Source organism: Dunckerocampus dactyliophorus, chromosome 3 (assembly GCF_027744805.1).
Source record: "Dunckerocampus dactyliophorus isolate RoL2022-P2 chromosome 3, RoL_Ddac_1.1, whole genome shotgun sequence".
NCBI classification, from domain to species: domain Eukaryota; kingdom Metazoa; phylum Chordata; class Actinopteri; order Syngnathiformes; family Syngnathidae; genus Dunckerocampus; species Dunckerocampus dactyliophorus.
In genome coordinates, this window is record NC_072821.1 from 12,692,083 (window position 1) to 12,718,584 (window position 26,502).

Genomic DNA, 26,502 nt, shown 5'->3' on the forward strand with positions numbered 1-26,502 from the left:
ATGGTGTAAGAAGACTGCTATGATAGGCTGTGATGTACTAACAGCTGCCTTTCTTTGACTTTTTATCTTCTCTCAGCATTCCCGTGTGCTTTCTCAGGGAGTTAGAATTTCTAGTTCCTGCGTATTTTCTAGTGATACTGTGTTGGTTTCTTCCTGTGACTTGAGGTGAGAGTACCTGTCATTGCAGCTCCACCTGTGCCGGGCCAGGTGGGAGGGGCCCAGCCCGCCCTGTGCATATCTTGCTCTCAGGGCAGAGGAGCAGGGAGGTGAAATGTGGCCCAACAGGTCTGATGGGAGCTCACAGCCTGCGTGGTTGCTGAGAGACTGACAAGCCTGTCAAGCCAGGTGGACTGTGCAGCAGCAGCCAGGCTGGGAATCGAACAATGTCCCTGCTGTGCTGCTGTTCCTGAGTGTGAACTTGTGCAGCTATAGCGTGACCCTCACCATACTTTAACAAGAGTGGAATTTCCCCTGCTCCACGGTGCCTATGAGAGTTGGAGTGCAACTCAGGAAGGAGCAGTGAGAGGAAGAGTGGGAGGAGGGTCTGCTGGGCTGGGAAGGGGGGCGAGACGCACCGTGGAGCCGTGGAGTGGACACAAGAGGAGACATGCTTCACTACGGGCTTGGACGAACGTTTTCCAGCACCACAACTACCGCGGACTCTCCGGAGTCCAGCAGTGAGGTAAGAAGTCCCTTAGTCAGCGTGCGAGGACATCCACTGTCCCTCATAGTCTCTTCTTACTCTACTCTTTATTTTGCAAACACTGCTGTGTGTGTTTTTACCCCTCCCTCCTCTGTTTTACTTGTGTGCGTTTTGTGTATGTTCTCTTGTCAAACACAGTATTTGTTATAGAAAACGTGCACGGCAATAGAAGAGCATGTAAGTGGAGCTGAATGTGCTGCAGGCAGACAGGTGTTTATTTGAACATTGCTCTGATCCACCACTACTGCCCTTTAAACCTGCTCGAATGAAGAAAAACCTCCAGTCAGCTCAACCTGCGGTACTAATTACAGTATTTGCACTTCAGTGTATAAATCCTCCTAACTTAAGAAAGATGTTTTTTGAATCATTTCTATAGTATTTATTTTTTTAAATTAATTAACTGTTATATTTTACATTCAAATATATTTATTTAATACATAATTTGTTTATTATTAATATATTTGTCTTGTATTTTTTTTTTATTGTAACATTTACACAACAACTTTACATGTTTCCTCCATTTGTCCTATAGGAAATAATGGAAATAAAAATAATCTGTTCCAGGGTCAAACTGTGGCCATCACAAAACCTTTACTATCTTTAAGCACATTGTTTTTCCTGTTACAATTGTAAAAAAAAATTTACACATTGTAAAAAACCAAACACTGTCTTAACTTTAATGCCAACACATTTTGTAACATTTTTAACTGTCCTACAAGTGTAAAAAGAAGTTAACCCCTGTAAAATGTAACTTGTGCATGGCAAAGCTCGACGCAAGTATCGGGAAAGTCGCTGGAGTCTTGGGGCTTCGGGTAGTTATTTTAACACAACTTCAATGACAAACAGCATCTCATTTTGTAACATTGTATAAAAAGTGTAAAAAGAAGATAACCTCTGTTAATGTCATGGCATCTCATTTTGGAACATTCTTGGCTGTCATACAAGTGTAAAAAGAAGTTAACCACTGTACTACCTAACTTGGTCTTTGGTGCGGTTGGACAAAAGTGTTAGGACACGTCTAGAGTCTTTCAGATTGGAATCATTTTTCTTGCAGTAATTCGATTTTTCTGTGACTATTTTCTCCTCAGAGGACAATCCGACGCCTCCGGTTGACGCTCCACGCAGGCGATGACGCAAACAAGGAGCCCAGATCTGCTTTTTCGGATGCGGTGAGTGACTTTTACTGTCTCCATCACTGAAATTGTACACTTAGCTGCCCTGCCTGATGTCCACATGGTTTGACTGAAAAGACGTGAAACCAATTTCCTCAAGATGTGTGTCTTATGTAATCCTGACAGAAGGGCGTGTGCATGGTCATGTGTTGCACATTCTCCCCACACTGTGACCTCAGCTGCATTATAGATTATTCTTATCATACGTTTGCTCAGTTTAGCTTTGTTTTCACACACTCTTGTTCAACAAAATGTCGCATGTGAGTCCATGTGTGTGATGATGTGTGCACCGCGAGTGTTTGCTGTGAGCGACGCCGCCCCCGCTTTTTATTTGGTTTTAACATGACAGCATGAGACATGTTGTGTTGTTTTGCTGTCTGTTGTGTGTCTGTTCAGGATACTTATCGAATTGCGGTTGTGTTGTGTTTGAACTTTGACCCCGGACTCGTCCTGTCAGCATACACACACGCTGATAACACGCTGCGGTAATCAGGGAGTGTGCTCCCCTTTCTGGTGGGTGTGGTCCTGACCGGTGGAACACTGGCAGGCGAGGAACACACATGTTGCCTGTGATGACGTGTACTTTAGTTTGTCTACTAAGACATGTACACAAATAAATGCTGTCTGAGATCAGCACATCATTGTGATTTCATGACTCATGAGGTATTTAGGAGTCAAACTCAGCAACAGCGCGTGAGCGGTTTCGCACACTTAAAATTTACAGTGGTGTGAAAAAGTGTTTGCCCTCTTTTTTTGCATGTTTGTCACACTTAAATGTTTCAGATCATCAAACAAATTGAAATATGAGTCAATGGCAACACAACTGAACACAAAATGCGGTTTTTAAATGAAACTTTATATTATTAAGGGAGAAAAAAATCCAAACCTACATGGCCCTGTGTAGAAAAGTGATTGCCCCCTAAACCTAATAACTTGGGCCACCCTTGGCAGCAACAACTGCAATCAAGTGTTTGTGATAACTTGCAGTGAGTCTCTTTTTGAGGAAGTTTGGCCCACTCATCTTTGCAGAATTGTTGCAATTCAGCCACACTGGAGGGTTTTCCAGCATGAACCTCATTTTTAAGGTCATGCCACAGCACCAAGACAAAAACTTTAATTAACCAAAAAACATGCTAACCCGGGTGTATGCTAACCGAGGTCCCACTGTAATCTGAATATAAAGCATAGAAATATTTCACATTGTGCAAACAGCAAATGAACCTCTACCTCAAATGTGCAAAATCTTCAATAAGTAAACACAATGCATCCACTACACCACCACTGAATGGCAAAAACCTAATGTTACCTTTATTCTGCGCTCTCTTTTCCGTCTCCGGTTTGCTCTTTTTGCTCCCTTCTAGACCACTCCTCATTTTTTTATAGGCCTCATTTCAGCCTTTAATGGTTCTCATCAAATTCACCATTCCAAATGCCATGATTGAAAATAGAAACAATGCACATGTAAATTGACTAGAACATAATTAGAGCCTCTCTGATCATGTAGCCCCCCTAGCGGTTTTGTCCCAGAACAACCCCATAGAGTGTTTGTGCCATAAGCTGTCCCTGCGTATGAATATTCAGACATATTGTGACTGTGCGAAAATGCCCCAATATTGTTCCCATGTAAACAAGCCCGAAGTGAGTGCTTTTGTTGAGATGGATGTTGAGTCTCCACCCTGAGGGATGTCAGGGTGAGCTGATTGTGTCCGTGTCATACCCCAGAGGACCTGGAGGTTCGGTGTCTTCAACAGTGCTAGGAATGTGATCTCGACAGCCATTTACAGCTTTTAGTCAGAAGCACGTCAGCAACCTGCAAACCTCACAGACTGAACTATTGCCACCTAACAAAAGGATGCTTTTAGTTAATCGAGCACTGGGTTAATGAGCCAGACTGTTCCAATGAGTGACTACTTAACTTTCCCCTCATTGACATACTATATTACAAGGGGTATTTCCAGATGGTGCAGGGGCAGGAGCATTGCAATACACTGCAGATACACATCAACAAATGGCTGATTGAAGGAAAGAGCAAAGTTCAGGAGGATTGCCTTCCTTGTGTTTTTCAACGGCTACACTCAAAGTTAACTCAAGTCAGGCTCAGAAATGCTCAGGCTTCATTTTGCCTCCTAAACTCTTGATTGGGATGCATTTTTAATTCCTCCTGACCTCCTCCGATGATACCGCAGCAATAATGCATCAAGAGAGGCCTCAGCAGCATTCACTCGTATGTTTCCACTTTTTTTGAACATGAAAGATGATTCAGTTTCTGAGCTCTTCTACCGCTTATCCGAGGTCGGGTCGGCCTAAGCAGGGAAGCCAGGACTTCCCTCTCCCCAGCTACTTCGTCTAGCTCCTCCCGAGGTGTTCCCAGACCAGTTGAGAGACATAGTCTCTCCAACATGTTCTGGGTCTCTCCCGAGCCCTTGAACCAGTCGGACGGGCCCTGGGTTTCTGAGATGTCATGCATTATTGGCAGCATTTTGAGAGGGTTGCAACAAAAGTCTTGTACATTTAACCCAGACATGCAATATCCACACAAATGTGTGTTTGCGTGAGCTACAAATATAGAAAGGGAGTGTCCCGCAATCTGATACAACATGGACATCATCCAAGCTAACAGAATGTCCTAGCTGAGACGTGATATGTCATCCTCATGCCACGTAAGAAGGAGACAAGCCACACAAAAGAAGCCTCCTCGCTGACTGCATTGGATGCTTTTACCGCAAATGTTCATTTACCTCAAAGTGGCCTTGACTCAATCCTTGAATGAGAGGAACCTTTGTGAGCTCTAAATGACTCAGTAAAGTGTTTTACTATTGTGCTGGTGTGTAATTACTCGCCAAGGCGAGCCTTTAACATGTTTGTACATGCCAGTGGAACTCACGTAGTTGATGACGTGGATTCACAACATTTAACACACAAGCACAATCTAATGTCAGCCAGTATATTTCAAACTGAGCCTTTACAAAGTCAATCATTCTTATGGAACGTCAATTAGTGTCCGCCCCGATTAGGTGTCAACCATTTGAAATGCATACAAATGACAAATGAAAGATATAAGTGAACATTAAGGTTACTTTTACCTTCATTAAGAATTTGACTGTTCCCAAAGACACGACATGGCAGCGCAGTCAACACGGACACCACCTTCCTGTTTTGTCATGAGTTATTTCTTGAATTCAATCGTGTTTCTCTATCAAAATGCTGGCACGTGCAACTTTGGCTCCATTTTGCGTTATTGAGATGAGAAGCAGTCATTGATTGGAGAAATAACTCATGGCAAAACAGGAAGGTGGTGTCCGTGTTGATCTTGCTGACACATTGTGTCTTTGGGAATCGTCAAGTCAGGAATCCTGACTTCAAAAAAGGAAAAAGTAGCCTCAAATAGTAATTTATCATTTCTATGTATTTATATTCATTTCCAATTGTTTTATGCACTTAAAACTATCATTGTAAAACTATAAAAATGTGTTTTGTGTGAACATTTTGGCTTTCTGGAATTAATTGGATTTACATTATTTCTTATGCGAAAAATGTATTTGGTTAGTGTCAATTTCAGGGTCAGACCTTCTGGAACGAATTAATGATGCTAACCAAGGTTCCACTGTATTTATTTTACCATTTTTTTTGTACACCATCACAGTAATGAATATATTTAATTTTTTTTAGCATAGCATTAATGTTGAAAATGTATAATTAATAATACAATTAAATGAAGTTTAAATAATATATATACTTATAAAATTATTTGAAATTATTTTTTAATCATTAATATTTTATTTTCGGAGTAAATTTTTCTTTTTGATCGTACAGGTGTACCTAATGGAGTGTCCAGTGCTCTCCTCATGGCAACAACAACAAAGTGAAACATGTTCTCCTTTCCAACAAATTGAGTGCCTGTGGTTTTGGCAACACGACCAAGCAAACACTGTAAGAGTGTGCATTGTTTAGACCATTTGTACAAATCAGAGCTGGGCATGCAGCACATGACAGCACTGTTGGGAGACCCTCATCATTTGTCAGCAGTAAGGTGAAATGCTGGAGAAATGTGAGGCTGGCCTGCGTCCATACAACAACAACACTGCAGTCTTTGTTCTGGTCCTCCTCGCTTTTATCTTGACTGCATGTGGAGACTGACGCCTCCTTTGATAGACAAGAGGTCTGGAATGTTAGTTTAGATACATAAGCCCCTTTTTCACCGTAGTAACTTTACCCCAGAACTATGCACATTTGGGCCGCGGGAACTGAGCCCAAAATGAAGTTCCTGGCCATTTTGGAGGAACCATTCAGCCAAACCCTCACGTTTTGCCCAGGAAACTCTTGCATTTTGCCCATTTTTCTCGTTCTCCGGTTTAAAAAGTTTCTCGTACATTTCCTGTATTTTAACTTTCATTCAAAAAAAAAAAAAGGTGACTGTATCCACACTTGTGCATCTGCGAGAGCAATGGTGCGGCGCATTGGCAGTGGGCAGTCGGGTGTCCCCCCTTCTGTTTTCTTGTTCTTGTGTCAGGGGGGTGAGGGAGACCCTGCTTGGAGAATTTCCCTCATTTTCAAAAGCAAATGTTGACAAGAATGAACTCAGACCACCATCTCATGTTGTACTTTTTAAGATCCTGAACCCATAGGTGGGGTTTGCAGTGCTGAACACGTCTGATTGAATGACTACTTTGAGCACAATGTGCCACAAAAACAGTTAGTTTGAGGAGCTATTTGGTAGAAAAGGGGCTAGTGACGGACGCTTGTTGGCAGGAACCCCATTAGTTTGAACATGTTCTAAAGTGCCATCTTGTTCATGAGCACGTGTGTTATATTTGTGCAGGATGACAAAGATGGCTGGAAAAAAAGGAATGGGCTCATCCAAAGGGAGAGGCCAGCTGGTAGAGAGTCACCCAAGCAGGTAGGCATCCTCCATATGAAAACTAGACACTGTGCTAACCACAACATTAGGTACACCTGCACAATCTAATGCGATCCAGTCCAAGAGCTCTATCATTAATTCTGCCTTTACAAAGAAAGCAATGCTCAGTTTTGACTGACACTGTCAGGAAAGCACTTGCCAAAATGTTAGAAACAACTCTCAGTGCACTGCAAGCTACCACAATGATCAACATATTGTTACATTTGCCAATAAAAACGGAGCATTGTTGTATTTATAAAGGCAATTTGTTGATGCAGGTTTTCTATTGGATCTCGTGCTTCTAATCTTCACACCACTGTTGATGATAAATTGCAAATAATTGAGCAAATATGTATTATGATGATTATGTGACAGAGTGTCATAAATCATTAAGGAGCTGTTGTTCTATTAGACAATTATTTACTGAAAGGTATTTACTGATAGATAACAAATCTATTATCTCAGTCCCAAACCCACTAATAGGGAACGTGAGCTGGGATTAGACCGCTGTGAGACAGGTTAGTTTAACCCTACTGATGATGCGTTGTTGCAATAGTAATAATGTCAATTTCAGGAAACAATTTGGCTGAAATGAAATGTTCATATTATGTCATCTCTGATGATAAACCAACTTATTACATGACTGCTTTTGATTAGTCATAGGCGATATTTTTTCATCACTTGCTGGTGGCAAGAGTTGTAATTTGAGGCCAATTTGTGTCGCATTATCGCACCAAAATCTATCAATGTCTGTTAGGTTCACGGTTCTCTATTAGTCATTTCAGCCATGAACAGTGTACACATTAAACAATGCAATGTAGACACATGATTAACATGACAAAGGCCCGCCAGACTACACAGAGCGACACGGAATCTAAATAAGAGACCTTAAATATTTGTTGATTGCACTTCTCATCTTGTTTGGCTTTGGTCCGCTGGCTGCTGCAGGTCCAGTAGACAGCAAGGACAGCAGCTCAGGTTCTGGGTTTTAGAAACTTGACACCCTCAATTCAACCTTCCTTTTTTTTTTTTTTTTTTGACGTCCGTTCCCAACTTCCTGTTTCCACTGTTGATCAGCAACAGTTCTGCAAATACTTGATGCGCTGCACACATGTAAGCATGTGCGACAAACACAAAGGCCTCTTAGAGCGATTGTGCACACACGGGCAGGATGCACACAAATGGACAGTCCAAGCTGAAGGAAACCTGAGCAGTGCGTCCTTGTCTCCCTCAGCACCTCGGCGACATGACCAATGGGCTGCCAGAGCCCTCGCTGCAGCATCGTGGCCCCAAAATGTATGGCATAGTGCAAAGGAACAACACGGACAGACAACAGGAAGTGATGGCGCGCGAGTGGACTGTCCATCACCTTCATGATGAAATGAGGTACATCAGGGAGGTGAGTGGAGACTTTGAAAGAAACCAAAAGCACGCACACATACTCACCCACACATACACCGTTGTGACATCCGCTTGCTTGTTTGTTAGATTGTATGATGGATCCTATCGGCATGCTTTCTCTGTGTGTTTATACAGGTGAGAGATTCTTTAGAGAAGGTCAGAGAGCGCATGTATGGCCAGTTTGGAGGCATGCAGCAATCTGTGCACAAGCTCTCCCAGGAAATAAGGGTAAGCGCATCATGTGCTTAGAACACTGTATGTTTGCTGTTCTATATGGTCATGCTCTATTGCCATTACATTACAAGCAATATTTGTCTAATAATATTTAATATGCATTCATTAAAATGCATAATTTTATAAAAACAGTTTTTAAATCTTATATCTTGTTAATTTTTCTTTATTTTTGTTTATTTTTATTCGCATGCCCTTAGAGTATAATCTTTGTTTTATGTTGCACCAGTGTACCGAAGAAAATTCCTAGTTTGCATGTGTCTTTACAGGTTGCCAACTCCCGCCGCAGGAATCTGGAGTCCGAGGTAAAGGTTCGCACGGCAGCCATGGAGAAATTTGATCAGATGAACAGCTCACTTATATCAGCCAACATTGGCCTGCAGGTAACCAACTGCAAACATGAAGATATTGTGCACAGTGTAACAGTAAGAAGTGGAACCATTTGTGTTGCCTTTGCAGAAATCCCTCCTGGAGAACTGCCAGACCCGAGTGGACGTGAGGGAGGACATGAAGAGTTTACGCAGCACCTGTGTGAGAACACAAGAACAGCTGAGAGACAAGGAGAGAGAGCTCGCTGCGGCACACGCCGAAAACCAAAATCTGAGACTTCAGGTAGGAAGTTTGTGCAGGAAGACATTTTACTGTGACACATTTTACTGTGGAAGTACCTGCTCTGACACATTCATGGACACAGTCGTCACCCCAGTGGTCTGACAAGTCAGCCTCCTCCAGAACAAAATCTGATAAGAGACGTCGGACAAGTTGTGCAGCAATATGTGAGAAAAGATGACACCTTGGGCACACAGTGTATTGTTTGCATGTGTCCTGACCGGTTTTGCACGCCACGTTCCATTATAGAGCTGCTCTTATGTGAAAAGACAGCAATCATCAAGATTGTCCTAAAAGTGTTCACACTCACAAGGTAATGAGATGCAATACAAGAGCTGTATCAAGAATTCAGCCTTTTAAAAGATAAATGTACACTGCAGGGTCATAGACGGCCACAATGTATCCTACCGGACATTTTTCCATCTTCTCATACATACCGATGGGGTTCTAATTTTTTCACATGACTGTATGTAAATTTGTAGTGCCCCTGCTGGTGTGCATGTCATACATACATGTATTCAATGTTTTATAATCATCTGACAAATGTTCAAGTGCAAAGACGATATGCTTGATGGCGCCAATGTTTTTCAACCAGTCTTGCTCAAACATTACAGAAAGGTGCTTGTCCGGCTCTCAAAGGTGTGCACCACATGCTGTGGAGATTCAGATACGGTTACACTTGGTCGGAGGTGTCCAAAGTGTGGCCCGTACACCACAAGTTGGCACACTGCATACATTTTTTTTGAACGGGGGCAAATGGAGCAAAAAGGCACAATGTGAAGTGATACATCTGAAATGTTAAGGAGTTAAGGAGTAGAAGAGTTACACCAGGAAGTGTCCTAATTTTTTCACTTGACTGTAGGTGCATGGAAGCGCAACAGTGCAGTTGCTTCACCTAGTGGGGAAGATGATGAGTTATATATTCAGCAGCCTTTTGACAAAAAAAAGTCCTTCATTTGTCCAAATTGTGGAAGCACTGTTATAAACACACATGTGACCTGTGTCCACTAATTAATACTGATACATGAGATTGGACTTGGGCAGCACTGTTTAGTAAAAAGAGTTTAACTGTAGGTCAGAAATCAACTAACTGACCTTCTTTGACCTGCATGCAAATGTTATCCCACTCATGTGATTATTTCCTATAACTGGTCACACGCCTGTCAACTGTCAACAACTGTCTTTTTCTTGCAGAACAGTTTCACATCTGCAGTTTTGTGTCATTCCTGTATCAGTATGGAACATATTGCCGTGCACAGTGGTTATTTTTGCTTTTTGTCCAGGTGGAGTCTTCACGGGAGGCCAACAGCAAGGCCCTAATGGAGCTCTCCATGGCGCTCCAAAGGGACTACGACAAAAAGCTGCTGGAAGAGCGAAGGAAACACAGGGAGGAGATTGAAATACTCCAGGTGCTGCAATATTTGCTTTTTGATCAATGTGATGCATCCATTGCTGAAAGAATGAACATGTCCTGGGCCATTTCAAACAATGTTCTTGCTTGTACAGGTCAAACTGGATGAGTACATCAGACGGCTAGAGGAAGCAGAGCTGAACATCAAAATTGCAGAGGCCAAAATTGCAGAAAGGGATGATAGGATCTGTGAACTGGAGCGCCTACTTGACTGCATGGGAACGGTAACCACTGCAAAAAAAACCCCAAAAAAACTGCATGTACTTTGTGCACATAATAAAAACTTCACCAATCTCACAGGAAAAGAGTCAACTCCAACAAAAACTGCAGGAATGTGAGCGCTTCTTGGAGCAGAGTGATACAACAGACGGAGCTGCAGCCATAAGGTAATTGATGTGTGTCCAAAGACAGAAGACAATTAGTTGAGATTACTGGTCAAACAGCTGTTTCCGGGTTTTGTTTTGGTGACTGTCGGTGGTCTACAGGTCCCAAGATCTGCAAAGTGAAGCTGGAAGTCTCAGAGAGAGAATCAAACACTTAAATGACATGATCTTCTGCCAACAGCGGAAGGTCAAAGGGATGATTGAGGAGGTAAGAGAGGTCATTCGAGGCTGTCGTTTTGTTTGTAATATCACTACAAGGGTACAAAAATGCTTTAATACGCATGCCAGGACAGTACCTGGCGATGACAGCTAATGATACCCACCATTTTCATACTGATACAACACCAAGAAAAACAGGGCTCTGTATCACAGATACCAATTGCAATCCATCCATCCATTCATTTTCTATGCCGCTTATCCTCACAAGGGTCGCAGGTATGCTGCAGCCTATCCCAGCTGACTTTGGGAGGACAGCCGTGCACACACTGGACTGTTCGCCAGCCAATTGCAGGGCACCAATCGCAATATTTTGGGGAAATAATGAATAAAGTTCTAGTATCAGTTCAGTTGTCAAATCATACACCATCCTGTAATTACTTCTTTTTACGCTACAATTAGATTAATAATAATAATAATAATCATTATAGATAGGATTCATGTAGCACCTTTTTCCAGAGACCCAAAGCACTTTACACTGAAAAGATTATGATACTTAACTTTTGTAATGATCAGTTGCTAAAAAAGATATTTAAAGCTTGCCAGCAAGTATTCAGACAATTTTCTCTCACATCACATATTACCATTTTACCACGAAACAACAACAGTATAGTTATAGACGATACTTTGTATTTTGATGTTGCAAAGACACAGGTTGTTACATGGCTATAATTTGAAAAGTGGGCCAAATTAATACTAAAACAGGACTAAATTGGATACTCATAATGACAGGCGGAAGTAAAAATAGCTCCCGTAGCCTTAGTGAAATTACATTTCTTCATTGTCATGTGATCATCTTCCCTAAAGGTGTCAAAATATTGTTATATTGAGTCGATACAGGTACTGGCACCTTCGCTAAAAGAGTATTAATCCGCCCATTTGTAAAGAAATACCTTTCAAATGTCCACCAACTGCTTGTCCTCTCTCATCAAACTAACCTTGATCCTACTGCAGCTCCTCTGGAGGCTCAGCAGAATAAAGATAAACATATTTTAATGCGGGGCGCACGAGTGGTTAGCATGTTGGCCACACAGTCAGGAGATCAGCAAGACCTGGTTTCGAATCTCCGCTTGGGCATCGCTATGTGGAGCTTGCACGTTCTTCCCGTACGTGCGTGGGTTTCTTCCCACATTCCAAAAACATGCATGTTAGGTTAACTGGAGACTCTAAATAGTCCATAGGTATGAATGTGAGTGTGAATGATTGTTTGTCCATATGTGCCCTGCGATTGGCTGGCGACCAGTCCAGGGTGTAGTCCGCCTGAAGTCAGCTGGAATAGGTTCCAGCATACAACCACGACACTAGTGAGGATAAATGGCATAGAAAATGGATGGATGGATCTTTTACGTTTTCAAATAAATGACAATCGCGGTGATTTCAAACTTTGACTTCAATTTAAACACAATTAAAAAAAAAAAAAAAAAAAAAAAAAAAATCAGGTTTCAGTCCTCAAGAATCACACAGAAATTATTTAGGATTTTACATTCCACAAAAAAAGTGTCCATCACAGTACAATGACAACATGCTAACATTATATGGTAAGGTTGGACTCCGGGACTTACTTGCTGTGAGGCAACAGTACTAAGCACTGATCCTTTTTGCTGCCAGCAAACTATAACATTGTATGTCATGTTCTCACGCTATCTCGTGATGTGAGGCTCATCAGTGTTTTCTTACTGAAATTGTCAAGGTGCAAACACTACGAGCTCAAGTCGCTCAGAAGGATATGTTCATCTCAGAGCTGCTGGACCGAATTGCAATAGTGGAGTGTGAGGTAAGGTTGGGTGTGTGTGTATTATTAGTGTGCATGAGTGTATGTTCAACGTGGGTTGGTGGATGCAGAAGACTTTCTTTTTGGTGCGGAATGCTGGATTACCTGAACTTTGAGGCCCCTTTTTGTGCACCTTTCAAGCCACTTTCACATGTACAAGGTGACAGCAGTCTTTGCATGAATCTGAACCTGACGGTCTTGTTTCCTCTTTTCCTTTTCCTAGAATAATGAATTAGAAGACAAGCTCAAGTATTTTATGTCCACACAGAACAGGGAACAAGAAGATGTGGACATTGGGGAGAAAAGACTAGTCTGCAATATTCTCCCAAGGTAAGGCAGGACCCATTACATAGTGGAGTGTTTAATGAAGGGGGTGTGGTAATAACAAGGGGGCGGGGTTTCTTTGTTTAACATCTGACTGTTCAAACAGAGTTGAAGAAGTGCCATGGCATGATGTTGAACTTCCTATTCTGCCTGAACTGAGTCATCTCCATCCCATAGAACACCCCCCACCTGATCCATCACCATTTGCCATACCACCTCCACCGCAAATGCCGCCTCCATTACCGCCAGAACCTCCATTATCACCCACACAACCTCCATTATCACCCACACAACCTCCATTACCACCACTACCTTCATCCCCTACACCACCTTCATCACCCACCCAAACAACACTCCCCATGCAACCTCCACCATCTCCCACAGAACCATCAGCCCTACCTCCTATCCAGCAGCCTTCACTCTACCAAACAATGCCCACACAACTAAGGACATTTAGGCCTAACAACCCTCCGCCCAGCAGGCTGGAGTCCAGTTTACTTCGCTACACACCCGTTGAGTACAGTCGCTTCTTAGAGTCCAACCCGACACCGCAAAGCGAAAGGTTCTACTCCAGCCGAAACTCATTTGAATCGCAAACTTCAGAGAGCCAGCTCAGAGACGAGGTGGACGCTGAGTCGCAGTCAAATCAAGACAAATCTTCAACGTCGTCTAGAAGACCAAGGATACGCTGCCTCAATACACCATTCATGAAATTAATGGAAATAACAGCTAATATAAACATACAGTGATACACCAGGATCAATCACTTATGGAGATAAGTTATTTTGGTAACACTTAACAGTAAGGTACACAAAACTACAGTAGTTAATGAGGAACGAACCTACCTAACCCTAACCCCGACCACTATTCATTAGTTACTCATTAGTTCTTCATTAGTTCCTCAGTAACTACTCTACATTTATGTGCCTTACTCATTAGTTCTTCATTAGTTCCTCAGTAACTACTCTAAATTTATTTGCCTTAGTCATTAGTTCCTCATTAGTTCTTCATTAGTTCCTCAGTAACTACTCTAAATTTATTTGCCTTAGTCATTAGTTCCTCATTAGTTCCTCAGTAACTAGTCTAAATGTATGTGCCTTAGTCATTAGTTCCTCATTAGTTCTTCATTAGTTCCTCAGTAACTACTCTAAATTTAATTGCCTTAGTCATTAGTTCCTCATTAGTTCATTAGTTCCTCAGTAACTAGTCTAAATTTATGTGCCTTAGTCATTAGTTCCTCATTAATTCTTCATTAGTTCCTCAGTAACTACTCTAAATGTACATGCCTTAGTCATTAGTTCCTCATTAGTTCTTCATTAGTAACTACTCAAGTTCATTAGTAACTACTCAAATTACAGTAACTACTCAAAATGTATTTGCCTTCGTCATTAGTTCCTCAGTAACCACTCTAAATTTATGTGCCTTAGTCATTCGTTCCTCATTGCTCAGTAACTACTGTATTTTTGTGTACCTTTATTGTGAAGTGTGACTGTTTTTTTTTTTTTTAAATAAGAAGTAGGAAGTTACAGCTAGCAGCCCCTTAGCGTAACAAAGAAAGACAATTACAGGTAAAATTACTTAGCCTGGTTTTGAAAAATAAAAAATCTCAGAATTTTCAAATGTGAGTTATTGCTATGGGCGCCATTGTGAAAAAGTGAAAAATGGAAGAGCAGTATAAAAAATTAGCAGCATAAAAAATGATATTGGTAGAAACCTTGGATGACAGCACATTATTTTGTATGAGTTGCAATCACATTTACTGTGTACCACCTCTCCTATTTACAAACATTTTTGAAGTGCACAGACCTATAAAGGAGTTGATGTTTATTTTCTTACAGTCAGAGCCCAGTTTACATTTTACACTCGTTTCCATCTTTTGTGCTAAGTTACACAAGCTGGCTTTCTGTACAAAAAGAAGTAGCTAATTCTTTTAGCAAAACGAATTTAATAATACGCAACAACACTGTATGTTTACTTTTATGAATTCCTTCTATTATTTTATTCCTAATTTCGCTGCCCAGTTGGTGAAAAATATGATTCGAAATGAAGTTTAGAATCTTTTGCCTTTGTTTGCACAAAGCACTATATACTGTATAATATAATATGAAGTTATAAACTGTAGGTGTACATAATCTCATATGAAGAGACATATTTTGTAAATGCAGTAGTATTTTTGAGGACTATGTTTTATGTGTGTATTTTCTTATTTTGTATTGGCTCTGTATGAATTAAAATTATATTTGTTATGTTCACATTATGTACAAGATATTTATTTGCATGTGGCGTGCCTTCATAATAATCCTACTATGGGAAATTGGTGGTGGGATTAAATATTGAACAGGTTGGAATTTGCTACTGGGTATGTTACAGATTAAATTCTAAGAAAAATAAATATTTTATACACATGAAGACCTTAATAAAGTGAATGCCATTCCTGAGCCACAGGTAAATTTATGCAACTGCATTGATGAAGAAACTGCATCATACATATCGCACTCAAACTCTAACATGTATTTCCATATTAAAGACCATACTGTATGAGTAAATGTACCTCCTTAATGTCTAAGTGAATATACAATAAACAGTAAATATATTCACCCCAGAAAGCATATCATTGACTCACTTTTTGTTAGTTAGTTGGTTCATTTACATACAGTTTGGTTTGGTCACGTGGTGGACTGAGCAGCATAGGGGCGCGATTATCCCGCCTGTAGAGGGCGCCCATGTGCCACGGGTCCTGAGTTGATGGGCGCTGAACACAAATAAATGGGATTCCCAAGTGTAATTTGAATTTGAATAGAATACACAGTGGAAAATACAGGTTTTCTGTAATTCTACAGCCGAAATGCATACCAAAAATGCAAAACAATACAAAAAAAATCCAACTTGTTGGGTCCATTATGTCAGAATCAAAGAATAACTGTACATTCACACATGTGAGGTTGTACAAAAAAAAATATCAGACAAGGCAAACTTTTTTTTTATTAACGCAAACAAAACGGACAATTATATCTCTTGGACCCCAAATTGGTATATGGATGCCTGTTGTAACACATCTGGCCTGCGGGAGGTGCTACAACACTTTCACTGTGTTGAAGTGCTCCCACTACCCCATTCCACCACTGGGGGGAAGTAGAAAACATTTAATGTTCACCCCAGAAGAAGAATAACACTTTGAAAGTGCTGCCGCTTCAATTTTAAATAAATGTATCGCTTTTAAGGGGGTTTATTCCGTTTTCTCTCCCACCAAAACGACCGATAAAACTCATCAGATTGGATAGAAAATATTTGTTTTATGAATAATGCCGCGTTGAGAAGTGTAGCTAGTTTCCGCTGTTGAGAGCGGCTCTAGCTAACCTGTTTAGCTAGCTGTGATGTCCTCGCCGTGGACAGAGCGTCAGGGACAGGTGGGAGACTTGAGGAACCAAAGCAGAGAACAGCTCCAAGAACTACTGCTGCGACAGAACACCGTACTCTCGAACAAGTAAGGTCACGATACGCCCAATAAATGGAGGTTACATGCACATACATATGATGACAGGCAGCTCATACTATACATGCTTCTTGAGTCGCCCTCGATCACGCTGACAAAGTAGTTGGAAGAGTTTCACGGAGGCTTTTCATTGTATTTTCCATGAGAAACCCTCACTACCTAATTTGGTTTCTATTGAAGTTCATAGTGTACACAATATTACAATAAATGGCACTCACCGACTCACACGCACTTGGTCAGTAGGTATTTATTACTACTACTGCTACAACCACAATAATAAACAGCGATGTATTGTTAAATGAGTACCTCTCTGACAGAGGCTGGGGTGTGCGTTATTATCTTTATTAAATCCAAATTGTTGATACAATCTTTTATTTGTTATTAGAACGTGTAAGATGTCTTGAATCTTAGTTTTAAAAAAATTTAAAACACCCAATAATCAACAAAACAAACAATCTAACAAATATATGTTCCATGATGAACAGGTTGGGCTGTCAATTAAATAGCGAGAACGCCCTTCCAGACTTGTCAGCACTTGATTATTCCAACAAACTAGGACAGTACATTGTCACAAAAGAATTCATAAAGGCATAGCCCAAAGAGGTAACATGGGTACCCCCTCTCTTGAGCTCACCGCTCATGGGAGGGGCCAGTGTCGTCGGATGCAGAGCGAGCTGGGTGGCGGCCAAAAGCGGCACCCTTGGCGGTCCGATTCTCGGCTGCAGAAGCTCGCTGGAGGTACGTGGAATGTCACCTTTCTGGTGGCGAAGGAGCCTGAGCTGGTGCGCAAGGTGGAGAAATTCCGGCTAGATATAGTCGGACTCACCTCGACGCACAGCAAGGGCTCAGGATCCAGTGCTCTCGAGAGTGGCTGGACTTTATTCCACTTTGGTGTTGCCGACAGTGAGAGGCGACGGGCAGGGGTGGCAATTCTTGTTGCCCCCCAGCTCAGGGCCTGTACGCTGGAGTTTAACCCGGTGAACGAGAGGGTAGATTCCCTCCCTTCAGGTGGGGGGACAGGTCCTGACTGTTGGTGCTTATGCGCCAAACAGCAGTTCAGAGTACCCATCTTTTTTGGAGTCCTTAGTGGGAGTACTGTAGAGAGCTCCCTCAGGGGAATCCCTTGTTCTGCTGGGGGACTTCAGCGCTCACGTTGGCAGCAACAGTGAGACCTGGAGAGGCGTGATTGGGAGGAACGGCCCCCCTGATATGAACCCTCGCTGTGTTTTGTTATTGGACTTCTGTGCTGGTCACATATAGTCCATAATGAACACCATGTTCAAGCACAAGGGTCTCCACATGTGCACTTGGCACCAAGGTGTATTGTAAGAGAGGTATTCATTTATTAATGTATATCAATTTGTTATTTCGGTTGTTGTGTGTTTTCAGATTTTAGCTTAATTTGTGCATGTGTGCCTTTTTTGAGTAGGTTTGCTCGGTGCATGCATTCATACATGATTTCATTCATGGCACACAACAGCTACGATCTCAAAACTTTACTTAAATATAACCTCTTACCTGTACCATAAATGATTGCTTTGGATATTTTGTTGTGTTGTTTGTAGGAAATTAATCGAGACGCTTCCTGACAAAGGGAAGAAGTTGAGGGACTTTGCAGAAAAGATACGCCTCGCCATTGAGCACCGTGATGAAGAAGAAAGGAAGAAGAGTTTGGTGTCAGCCGCCAGAACAGAGTTTCAGTCCAAATACCAGCAAGCCTTCACTGTGCGACAACTTGCGGTTCAAAGTGAGGTAGCGGCATCACAGTCCACTGAAGCATTACCTGTCTGCATTCATGCGGAGCAGGACGACATCACTGTGGGTGGACTTGTCAGCAGAGAGGATGCTGCTGAAACCATGGTGACGGCTGCCTCTGGGGCTTCTCTGAACTCTGTTGGGACAAAAGAGGGCGACCTTGCAGAGGCCTTGGAAAGGGTCACAATCTCTACTCGCACTGGTTTTAGTGGTAAAAACATGGATAAGGAGGACAACTACTTTCTCAGGAAGCAGACGTCAAAAAAGCCTCACATTGTAACAGTCCTTGAAAGGACAGAGAATACTTCCACCCCTCGTCATAAATTCAAACCAAACCAGTGAGTAGATCATATCACTCGTACAAATAACAAATAATGTTGATATCTTTCCGTATCATATCATTTGCTAGCATGCATGTTAAGCTAGTTGGAGACTCAAAATTGTGAGAAAGAGGTGTGAATGTGAGTGGGAATGGTTGTTTTGCAAACCGTACCCTGCAGTTGGCCGGCAACCAGTCCAGGGTCTACACCCGAAGTCAACTGAGATGGTCTCCTGCTCACCCTGGGCCGTCATGAGAACAAGTGTTATATGGCTGGTTAATTAGTAATGTTCTCCTTTCAACGTTTCTGACTTTCCAGGCTGGCCAACAGAGGCGACAACTCTCCGTCTGGCTCCTCATCACCCAGTCTGTCGTCTGAGGGGTCGTCTCCGCTCTCGGCGCAGGCCAGGAGGGAGCGTGACAGAAAACACCTGGATGACATCACGGCTGCAAAGCTACCTCCTCTCCACCACAGTCCAGCCCAGCTTCTCTCTCTGCAAGAGTCTGCTGACCTGCTGATTGTACAGACTAAGAAACAGCAGGTTAGTCTTGTTTGCTGAATTTATGAAAATCTGATCTAGTTCTCATATTTTGCTCTTCTTGTATAGCTAAATAAAGCAACCAAAATATTGGAAGGACCTCTAACTGCAAACATCACCTAAAAACAAACATTTTGTTCAATTAATACCTCTCTGGAAGTGTCAAACAAAACTAATTATTATATTAACTTTATAAAGGCAGATTGAACTAATGAATATTACATGATGTTTCTTCAGGGAACTACGCTTCCTACATGCACGTCTTATACTCTCTTATTTAATGGTTTCAATGTAAACTAATTCCCTAAATTCCTTTTGTTTTTATAGAGAAAAACCTAAACATCATATCATTAGTAAATATAATTCACAGTTTTTTCAGTGTCTGGGCAGCTTTTTCTAAATATTTTTCATTCTGCATGTTAAGTTTGAAATACAGTACAGTAGAACCTCAGCGAGCGTGTTTTTTGGTTAATGTCCAAAATTTACTCCACAATTTTGGTAACGGTAATGGTTTAATATTATTTGAACATGCATACAAGTTACATTGATATACATCACATAGTACAATTCACAGTTCCACATATCCAAAAGGAGTAGGAAGAAGTAAAGCTTATTTAATCCTACTCCCCATCCATCTGTGTTCTTAATGTAATTTTTTTTTTATCACAAAATGCCTTTATTATTGAATCCTATTAGCTAGCTAACAAAATGACAACCGGACCCGGAAGTCAGCTATGTTACGTCGCCTGTCTATGATGACATCAGTGATTGACTCTCAAAAATGTAAAAAAAAAAAAAAAAAAAAAAAAAAGGAACAAAATGTTTTTGTGGTAATGGTTTAATTTATTTTGAACATTCATAGAAGTTACATTGGAATACATCACGTTGTACAATTCACAGTTTACATGTCTACATTATAGTTTTTCCTGGATAAACAGTTGTAAATGCATATTAATGAGGAATGAAAAAGGTTACTTTTACCTTCATTGAAGACATGACTGTTCCCAAAAGCATGATGTGGCAGCGAAATCAACCATCACCTCCCTCCTGTTTTTCCATGAGTGATTTGTTGAATTAGTGTTCCTCACCTTCTTTGTCAAAATGCTGGCAGGAAGCAGGAAGCAGGTGGTGGTTGATCTTGCTGCCACGTCATGTCTTTGGGAAGTTGTTAAGAATCATGTTAATTTATCCCTTTCATTCATAATTTATACGTATTTCTATGCATTTCAAATTGTTTTCTCCATGTAAAACTAAAAAAAGGATTTTGTGTTAACATTTTTGGCTTTCTGAAATTGATTAATTGGATTTACATTATTTCTTATGGGAATAATTGATTTGTTTAGTGGCTGTTTTGGTTAGAATTGGAAGTTCTGGAACTAATTATTGAGGCTAGCCAAGGTTGTATGTGTATATGCTTTTTTAATTATAATAAAGTATAAAAATAGCATTTGAATGTGTCATTCAGTGAACAGTATGATGCATTATCCTTTTAACAGCACTAGGTGGCAGCATTTTCCCTGCATGATGCCATCTCGCACACAAAGAGAAAAAGTAGAGCTTCGAACTCATGACAGCCAGTAGAACATGTTAGCATTGCCATGATCACTTATTGTGTCTGAGCGTTCCTTGAGCCTAGTGTGGCGAGCCTAGTCATGTTTTCTGGTTCATGACAGGAGCTCCAGGCCAAGATGGCAGCACAAAAACTGTCGGAGGGATTGAAGATCTGCATGGACAGCTATAGTCCTGACAGAGGCCCCATGGCGGCCTACAGGGAGGTGCATGATGGAGCACAGTTCTCCTCAGAAGAAGACTGACCCGGGAAGTTTGTGTGACCTTTGAACCCTGAGAAAACGCAGATGATCAGCACCCAATAGAAAGGGATATCACTCCAAGGCCGACAACTCTTGAGAGGACACTCTGCCTTAACAGTGGATGGAATTTGAATGCTACAAATCTTATCGCTTAGTTGGTATCAGGTATTACAGTTTCCTGCATGAATACTCTCATGTTCTTGTTTCAGGTGCTACATTTGAAATATACATTTTTTTCTATTATGACAATGAAATACAAAGTAAACATCAAACTATTTATATGAGACTATTTAAAGCAAGCAGCACAAAGTCCTGGCTGAACAGTTTTAGCAACACAAAGCCCTTTTCTTGTCCAAGGTTTTTATTTATATACAAACGAATAAATACATTTCCATTTAATTAAATGGTATGTGCTTCACTGGAATATTGAATCTAATAATGTGTGCAAGGCTCATAGTATTTTTCATGGAAATAGTGGTATTGAGAATAACCTAAAAAAAAGGTGTCCTCTTGAGCCAAAATTGAACATATCAGAAAGTTCAACATTGTGTGAGTATGAGTTATTTGACTGTTAAAAGCAGCATTTTATAGTGTTTTCTTAGAGCTCATATGCAGGTGGGATAAGTCATTGAAGAGTTGCAGCTGAAGGCGCTGCTTGTCTTAAGATCATGTGAGGTGTTATCACGCAGAGATCAGTGACACGCTCGATAACGTTAATCCAGGAGGGAGTAAAATATTGAAGCTGGAAGGCCTGAGACATCTGGACTGCATTTGGATGATGTTGTTGCTGGCCATGCCGGGCGATGATGGGCAGACAGCAGGTTAATGTAACAATGCAAATAGCGTCTCAGCTTTGCTAATAATGTCTGTAGATAAGATGTGCCAGCTACAGAAGGTACCTTTCCCATCATCGCTCATCCAGCACTTGAACTGCTCAGCTTCTTAATTCAAACAACCTGATGCTGAGAGGCGGCGCTTTGAGGAAGACCAGTCTAGGTGATGAGGGTGGGGTCATGCGGGTCAGGGTGACGTCTAAAGATGCCCCATGATAACCTTTAGGAAATGTTGCAGAAATTATTTCTAAAGCCCCTTCTGATTGCTGATAGGCTCCAGAGTGGCCCGTGTAGATGATGTCCAATAACAAATCCTCTCTACAGAGAATCCTCATTATGCTGGAATTAATCACAGCCCACCTCAGTGACTGTTCCCAATTATGGGGCACTTTTTGTTTCTTGCGATGGTGCACTCAGAATAATGTCGTCAAGGAGGAACCATTCACACGCTTTCTTTCGAAGCTTGTCCACTGATGAGGTTGTTTATACTTGTACTTGGGTCCCTGGGCCCCTGTCTCACATTTGTAAGCACCCCATGAAGTAGTCTGCAAGTGATTTGCTCCAGCTCTCGCATCCGAAATTACACGTCACGCGGGAATAGGAATAATTTGATGTTTTGGAGGGGAAAATGGAATGCAATGATCAAGAACAGTCAGCTCGGTCTTAAATTAGATATAAAGTATGCATCAAGTCGGGCCCTCGGCACCATGATTGGATTATATCTGCCAGGTTGCAAAGTCTGAGCTCATGCTTTTTCCACTTGTCATATTTTTTTAGGGCACGTGTAGATGAAATAATGTAGCGCACAGCAGCTTTGTGCAGATGATGTTCCAGCCTATCTTCACATCCTCATCAGAAACAGCCCTCCCTTTGCTTATTGCACAAGGCTTGTTTCAAGTGAAGCTGTTTTTCCCTGTTTTATCATCTCAATCACTCATGTGTTTTACTGATGAATTGTCGAATTTCTTGTGCAGTACATTTCTCAATCCGGGCAGGTGCTGGCAATGAAGTTCTATCTGGAAGAAAATACTGGTCTGCTTTTTCTTCACAGTTTATGTCTGCAGATATGTCACGATGAGACGTGTGTGTGAGAAGAATCCTGCTTGTGATATGAGCATGCTGAAGATTTTGCAGCTGTTTGGCCGTGTGTATATTCAAACAGTCATATGAATGACTTCTTTACATGTTTCGGATAACTTCTCTACCCCCCCCCCACCTTGACCAGATTCCACCAGCTTCTTTTAGCGTTCAAATAGTTTGCCACACACAGGCTTGCATGCTTCACATTGAGAAATGTGTTTTTTTTTTTGGAGCATGAAAAATTCCAGCCATCTTGCAGAGGTTATAATCCATCAGTCTTCTATTTTAAAACTAGTTTTGTCAGATTAATGCATTAGTGCAGCGATTTTCAAATTGTGAGCAAGGTGCCAGAAGACTTCTGGGCTGGGATTTGCAGCAGCTTGAAGAAAATATATTTTTCAAACCTCAAGACAATATGAAAATATTTTTTGTTTCTGCATTTCTAATCTTCATAAAAACAGTGGCTATAGAAAGTGAACACACTTCTACTTAACTACTAAAAGGACCACCTTTTGCTTTAATGGCATCAGTCTTTTTGCAGCAAGATGTCAGCATGGCACATCTTCTTCCACTCATCTTTGCAAAAACGCTCCAAATCAGACGACTTGAATTGTAGAAGTCATACGTCTTTATTTTTTTTGTAAAAGAAAGAACCACAGCAATAAACTTCAGAAAGACTGTTATCTGTCACTACAGCGGTACAAGCGAAATTGTGCAATCATCCGTCCGTACATACACAACATACAATACAATATGACGGGGGTAGACAGGACAGGAAGATTGTGCGATAAAAGGAGAGGAAAGAACAAGATGAGAGGGGATGAGAAAAAAAACAACTCCGAGCTATGCTGCTATGTGGGAGTACAGCGTGGGACTGGCAAAAAACCTCAGCAACATCGGAACATATAAGCACACTTTACAACATAAGAACTTGAAGACTTGCACCAGAGTGTCTCACTGCAGCAATCTCCTGTAGGAGCTGTTCTAGCAGCGACGTTGGACGAGGCAGATGCAGGGGGAGAGGCCGAATTGCACCTTAATTAGATTGGGTAAGTGTGAGTAGCCGCATTCCAATAGGCTCGGCTACTCTGTTTGTTCATTCTGGTCTCTTAAACGATCCGTCAATCATGACGGGCAGCTGCTGGGCACGTTGGACTGCTGTCTCTCTCTTCTGAATTCTGTGATACACCAGGGCAGTGCCTAATCCAATCAGCAACAGACCTGTTATCATGGTTCCGAATAGGTTTATGCGGTTTCCTTAAAGGAAAGGATGGCCCTCCACTTCCCCCAACTGTCCATCACGTAACCGGCGGTAAACGGTCTGTCAGGGCAGACAGGTTTCCCCGAACCCGAGCTTTTTGTCAAGAAGATTTTGTTGATTGCATGGACAGACCAGATGATCAATTCCATGATTTAGATTTGGAGAGCAATGCGGAGAGAGGCTCTTCAAAGTATGAGGCAGGACAAAACGAGACGTGAGAAGCAAAGCAGGGAATGTAAGGGAGAGCAGAGGAAAAACATGTGACTGCCTTCGTTGAGAGCCAGCAGAAGGAAACTTGATATATAGTTTAGTTATTGCTGTGATTTGATTGTCCGGCTAAAAAAACTAATTATCATATTCTTTTAATTAGGGTAGTCAATTAGGGTAAACAAAGAACAACATTAATTTAAATTTAAATCAACTGTAATTGTTACTGAAAACCATTTAAATCAAAACCAAAAAAAAACAATGGGTGTGATTTACTTTCAAAGTTTTAATCTTAGAGCATAAACACTCAGGAATCTGGTTTTCAATTGCATAGTGTTTATCCAACTTTTAAAGAGTCAAACACAATCAAATGAAGGTGTTTTTGTGCATTTTAAAAAGCTTGCTTCAACCCCTTTGTGCAATAGTTCGGTTTTCTTTAGTGCATGTAAACGTACTGACTGAGGGGCACCCTTTCAAGAAAAGCCATGCAATATCTTGTAGGTCCCCATGAAACATCAAATGCAATATGATCTGTGATATGTGGGCCATGCTTGGTTAAAGGTGGACATTTCTGTCCTTCCATAAGGTGTTTAAACTGTCGTAATTTCTGTTAAAACCCCAGCAGGAACATTTGGAACCAGTTGTATTCTTTATATAGACTTGGGTAAAGTGTTAACACATCAGTGTTTACATGAATACCCCCAACTTGCACAAATGTTTCCCCGATCTAGCAAAGGCTCTGTAGTGGGTGTGCGGGGCAGCTGCATCCAGTGTGTGTGATTATTTGACTTTAAATGTGTTAAATTTGTCATGTGTGAAAATCTCTGGAGCCCTGCTTTGTTTCACATTTTCAAATGTCCACTCTGTGGAAAAAACAGCAAAAAGTAGTGTCCATCCTCCATCCCAAAGGTCTTTTGTTTGTCTGTGTGCATTTGCAATCACATTGCTCATCAAAGATCGTTGCTCTTTGGTTTGTCTGAGGAAGCGCACACGTGCTTCTGCTTATTGTGCAATGTGCATGCTTCGTTCTATTTTTTTCCATTTTTTTTTTTTTGACGCTGCTCAGATGATTCTTCCAACAAGTCCACTAAATCAATCTGTGGGGGGTTAACAATGCCCCCACGCACGTTTAGTGTTTCCTTCTCCTTGGACCAATGTTTACAATTCCAAAGCCACAAAATGGACCACAAATGGAAAAAAGCTGTGATGACTTATGCTTGTGTCGTCACTCTTGTAGCAGATGCACTGCATGTAGCGTTTAAATGCTTGCTTTGTTGGTAGTAGCCTGAGTGAGACACTAGATGGCAGTAGTCCCTTGTCCCCTGCCAAAAAGCTGGTTGTTTAATGAAATGGGATCTGTCATCATGTACTTAATAGGTTTTAGAGTGTAATGCTTTATGGCATAGATGTGTGGCTATGAGCAACTTTAAGGATTCACTATCACTATCAGTAGTGATAATACATTTATTGTACGCATTGTTATCCTGTTCAGCATCACTACATGGACAGGACATTAGTCTATTGCAGTGCGAGTGTGAATGCAGCATTGAATGCATGGGAATCGATCCCACGCAAGCTGTAAGAACATCGATGCCTCAGTTTGAGGTGTGGTGCATGTCCCAGCTGCACCTGGTGTTTGAACTCCGAGAGCAGTAGATCTCAGTCTGGACCTACTTATGGTGCTATGCAATGAGACGTTTGGTGTGATCATACACCATACATCTGCGCTTGAAATAGCTCCCACAATCTCTGCTTGGAAAGCTTTGCATAACAATCCAGAGGCACTAGAAAGGAAAGGCGGGGAGGGTGGAGAAAGAGGAGGATGAAGAGGAAAAGGAGGGGTAGAATGTGTTGAGGCCCGTGATGTGTGGTGCGGGCCAAGAAGCTGCCAGCGTCCCAGCCGCTCCATGTCTGGCCTGGCACAGCATTAAGCAGCCTGTTTTGGGGCCTGTCAAAAGCTCATCACAGCAAGGAAGCCATCCCTGTGGGGATGCGCTGGCTTGCCAGGGCTCGGCAGGGGTGGTGTGGGGGGCTCGGGGGCCAACAAGAGACCTGGCCCATCCACTTGGTGATAATGAGGAGGAAA

The 26,502-nt window shown here is 41.6% G+C and overlaps 2 protein-coding genes across 5 annotated transcripts; both read left to right on the forward strand.

Annotated features, from left to right (window-relative positions):
* Positions 1-259: 259 nt before the first annotated feature.
* On the forward strand, positions 260-15,370 carry myzap (myocardial zonula adherens protein). Of its 4 annotated transcripts, none has more exons than XM_054771441.1 (14): positions 260-682; positions 1,792-1,872; positions 6,695-6,772; positions 8,007-8,171; positions 8,309-8,401; positions 8,674-8,787; positions 8,864-9,016; positions 10,297-10,422; positions 10,520-10,648; positions 10,725-10,810; positions 10,910-11,015; positions 12,714-12,797; positions 13,018-13,124; positions 13,296-13,456. In XM_054771441.1, the coding sequence occupies exons 1-14, from the start codon at positions 608-610 to the stop codon at positions 13,309-13,311; spliced, it is 1,413 nt and encodes a 470-aa protein (XP_054627416.1). In that variant the 5' UTR covers positions 260-607; the 3' UTR covers positions 13,312-13,456. The 4 variants fall into 4 exon arrangements, with proteins under 4 accessions (XP_054627416.1, XP_054627412.1, XP_054627413.1 ...); XM_054771437.1 differs by having other exon boundaries at positions 261-682; positions 13,225-15,370; XM_054771438.1 differs by having other exon boundaries at positions 261-682; positions 13,063-13,124; positions 13,225-15,370.
* A 907-nt stretch (positions 15,371-16,277) lies between these two features.
* On the forward strand, positions 16,278-23,731 carry polr2m (RNA polymerase II subunit M). The gene is made up of 4 exons (XM_054771442.1): positions 16,278-16,602; positions 18,177-18,704; positions 19,005-19,227; positions 20,898-23,731. The coding sequence occupies exons 1-4, from the start codon at positions 16,493-16,495 to the stop codon at positions 21,036-21,038; spliced, it is 1,002 nt and encodes a 333-aa protein (XP_054627417.1). The 5' UTR covers positions 16,278-16,492; the 3' UTR covers positions 21,039-23,731.
* The last annotated feature ends 2,771 nt before the right edge of the window (positions 23,732-26,502 follow it).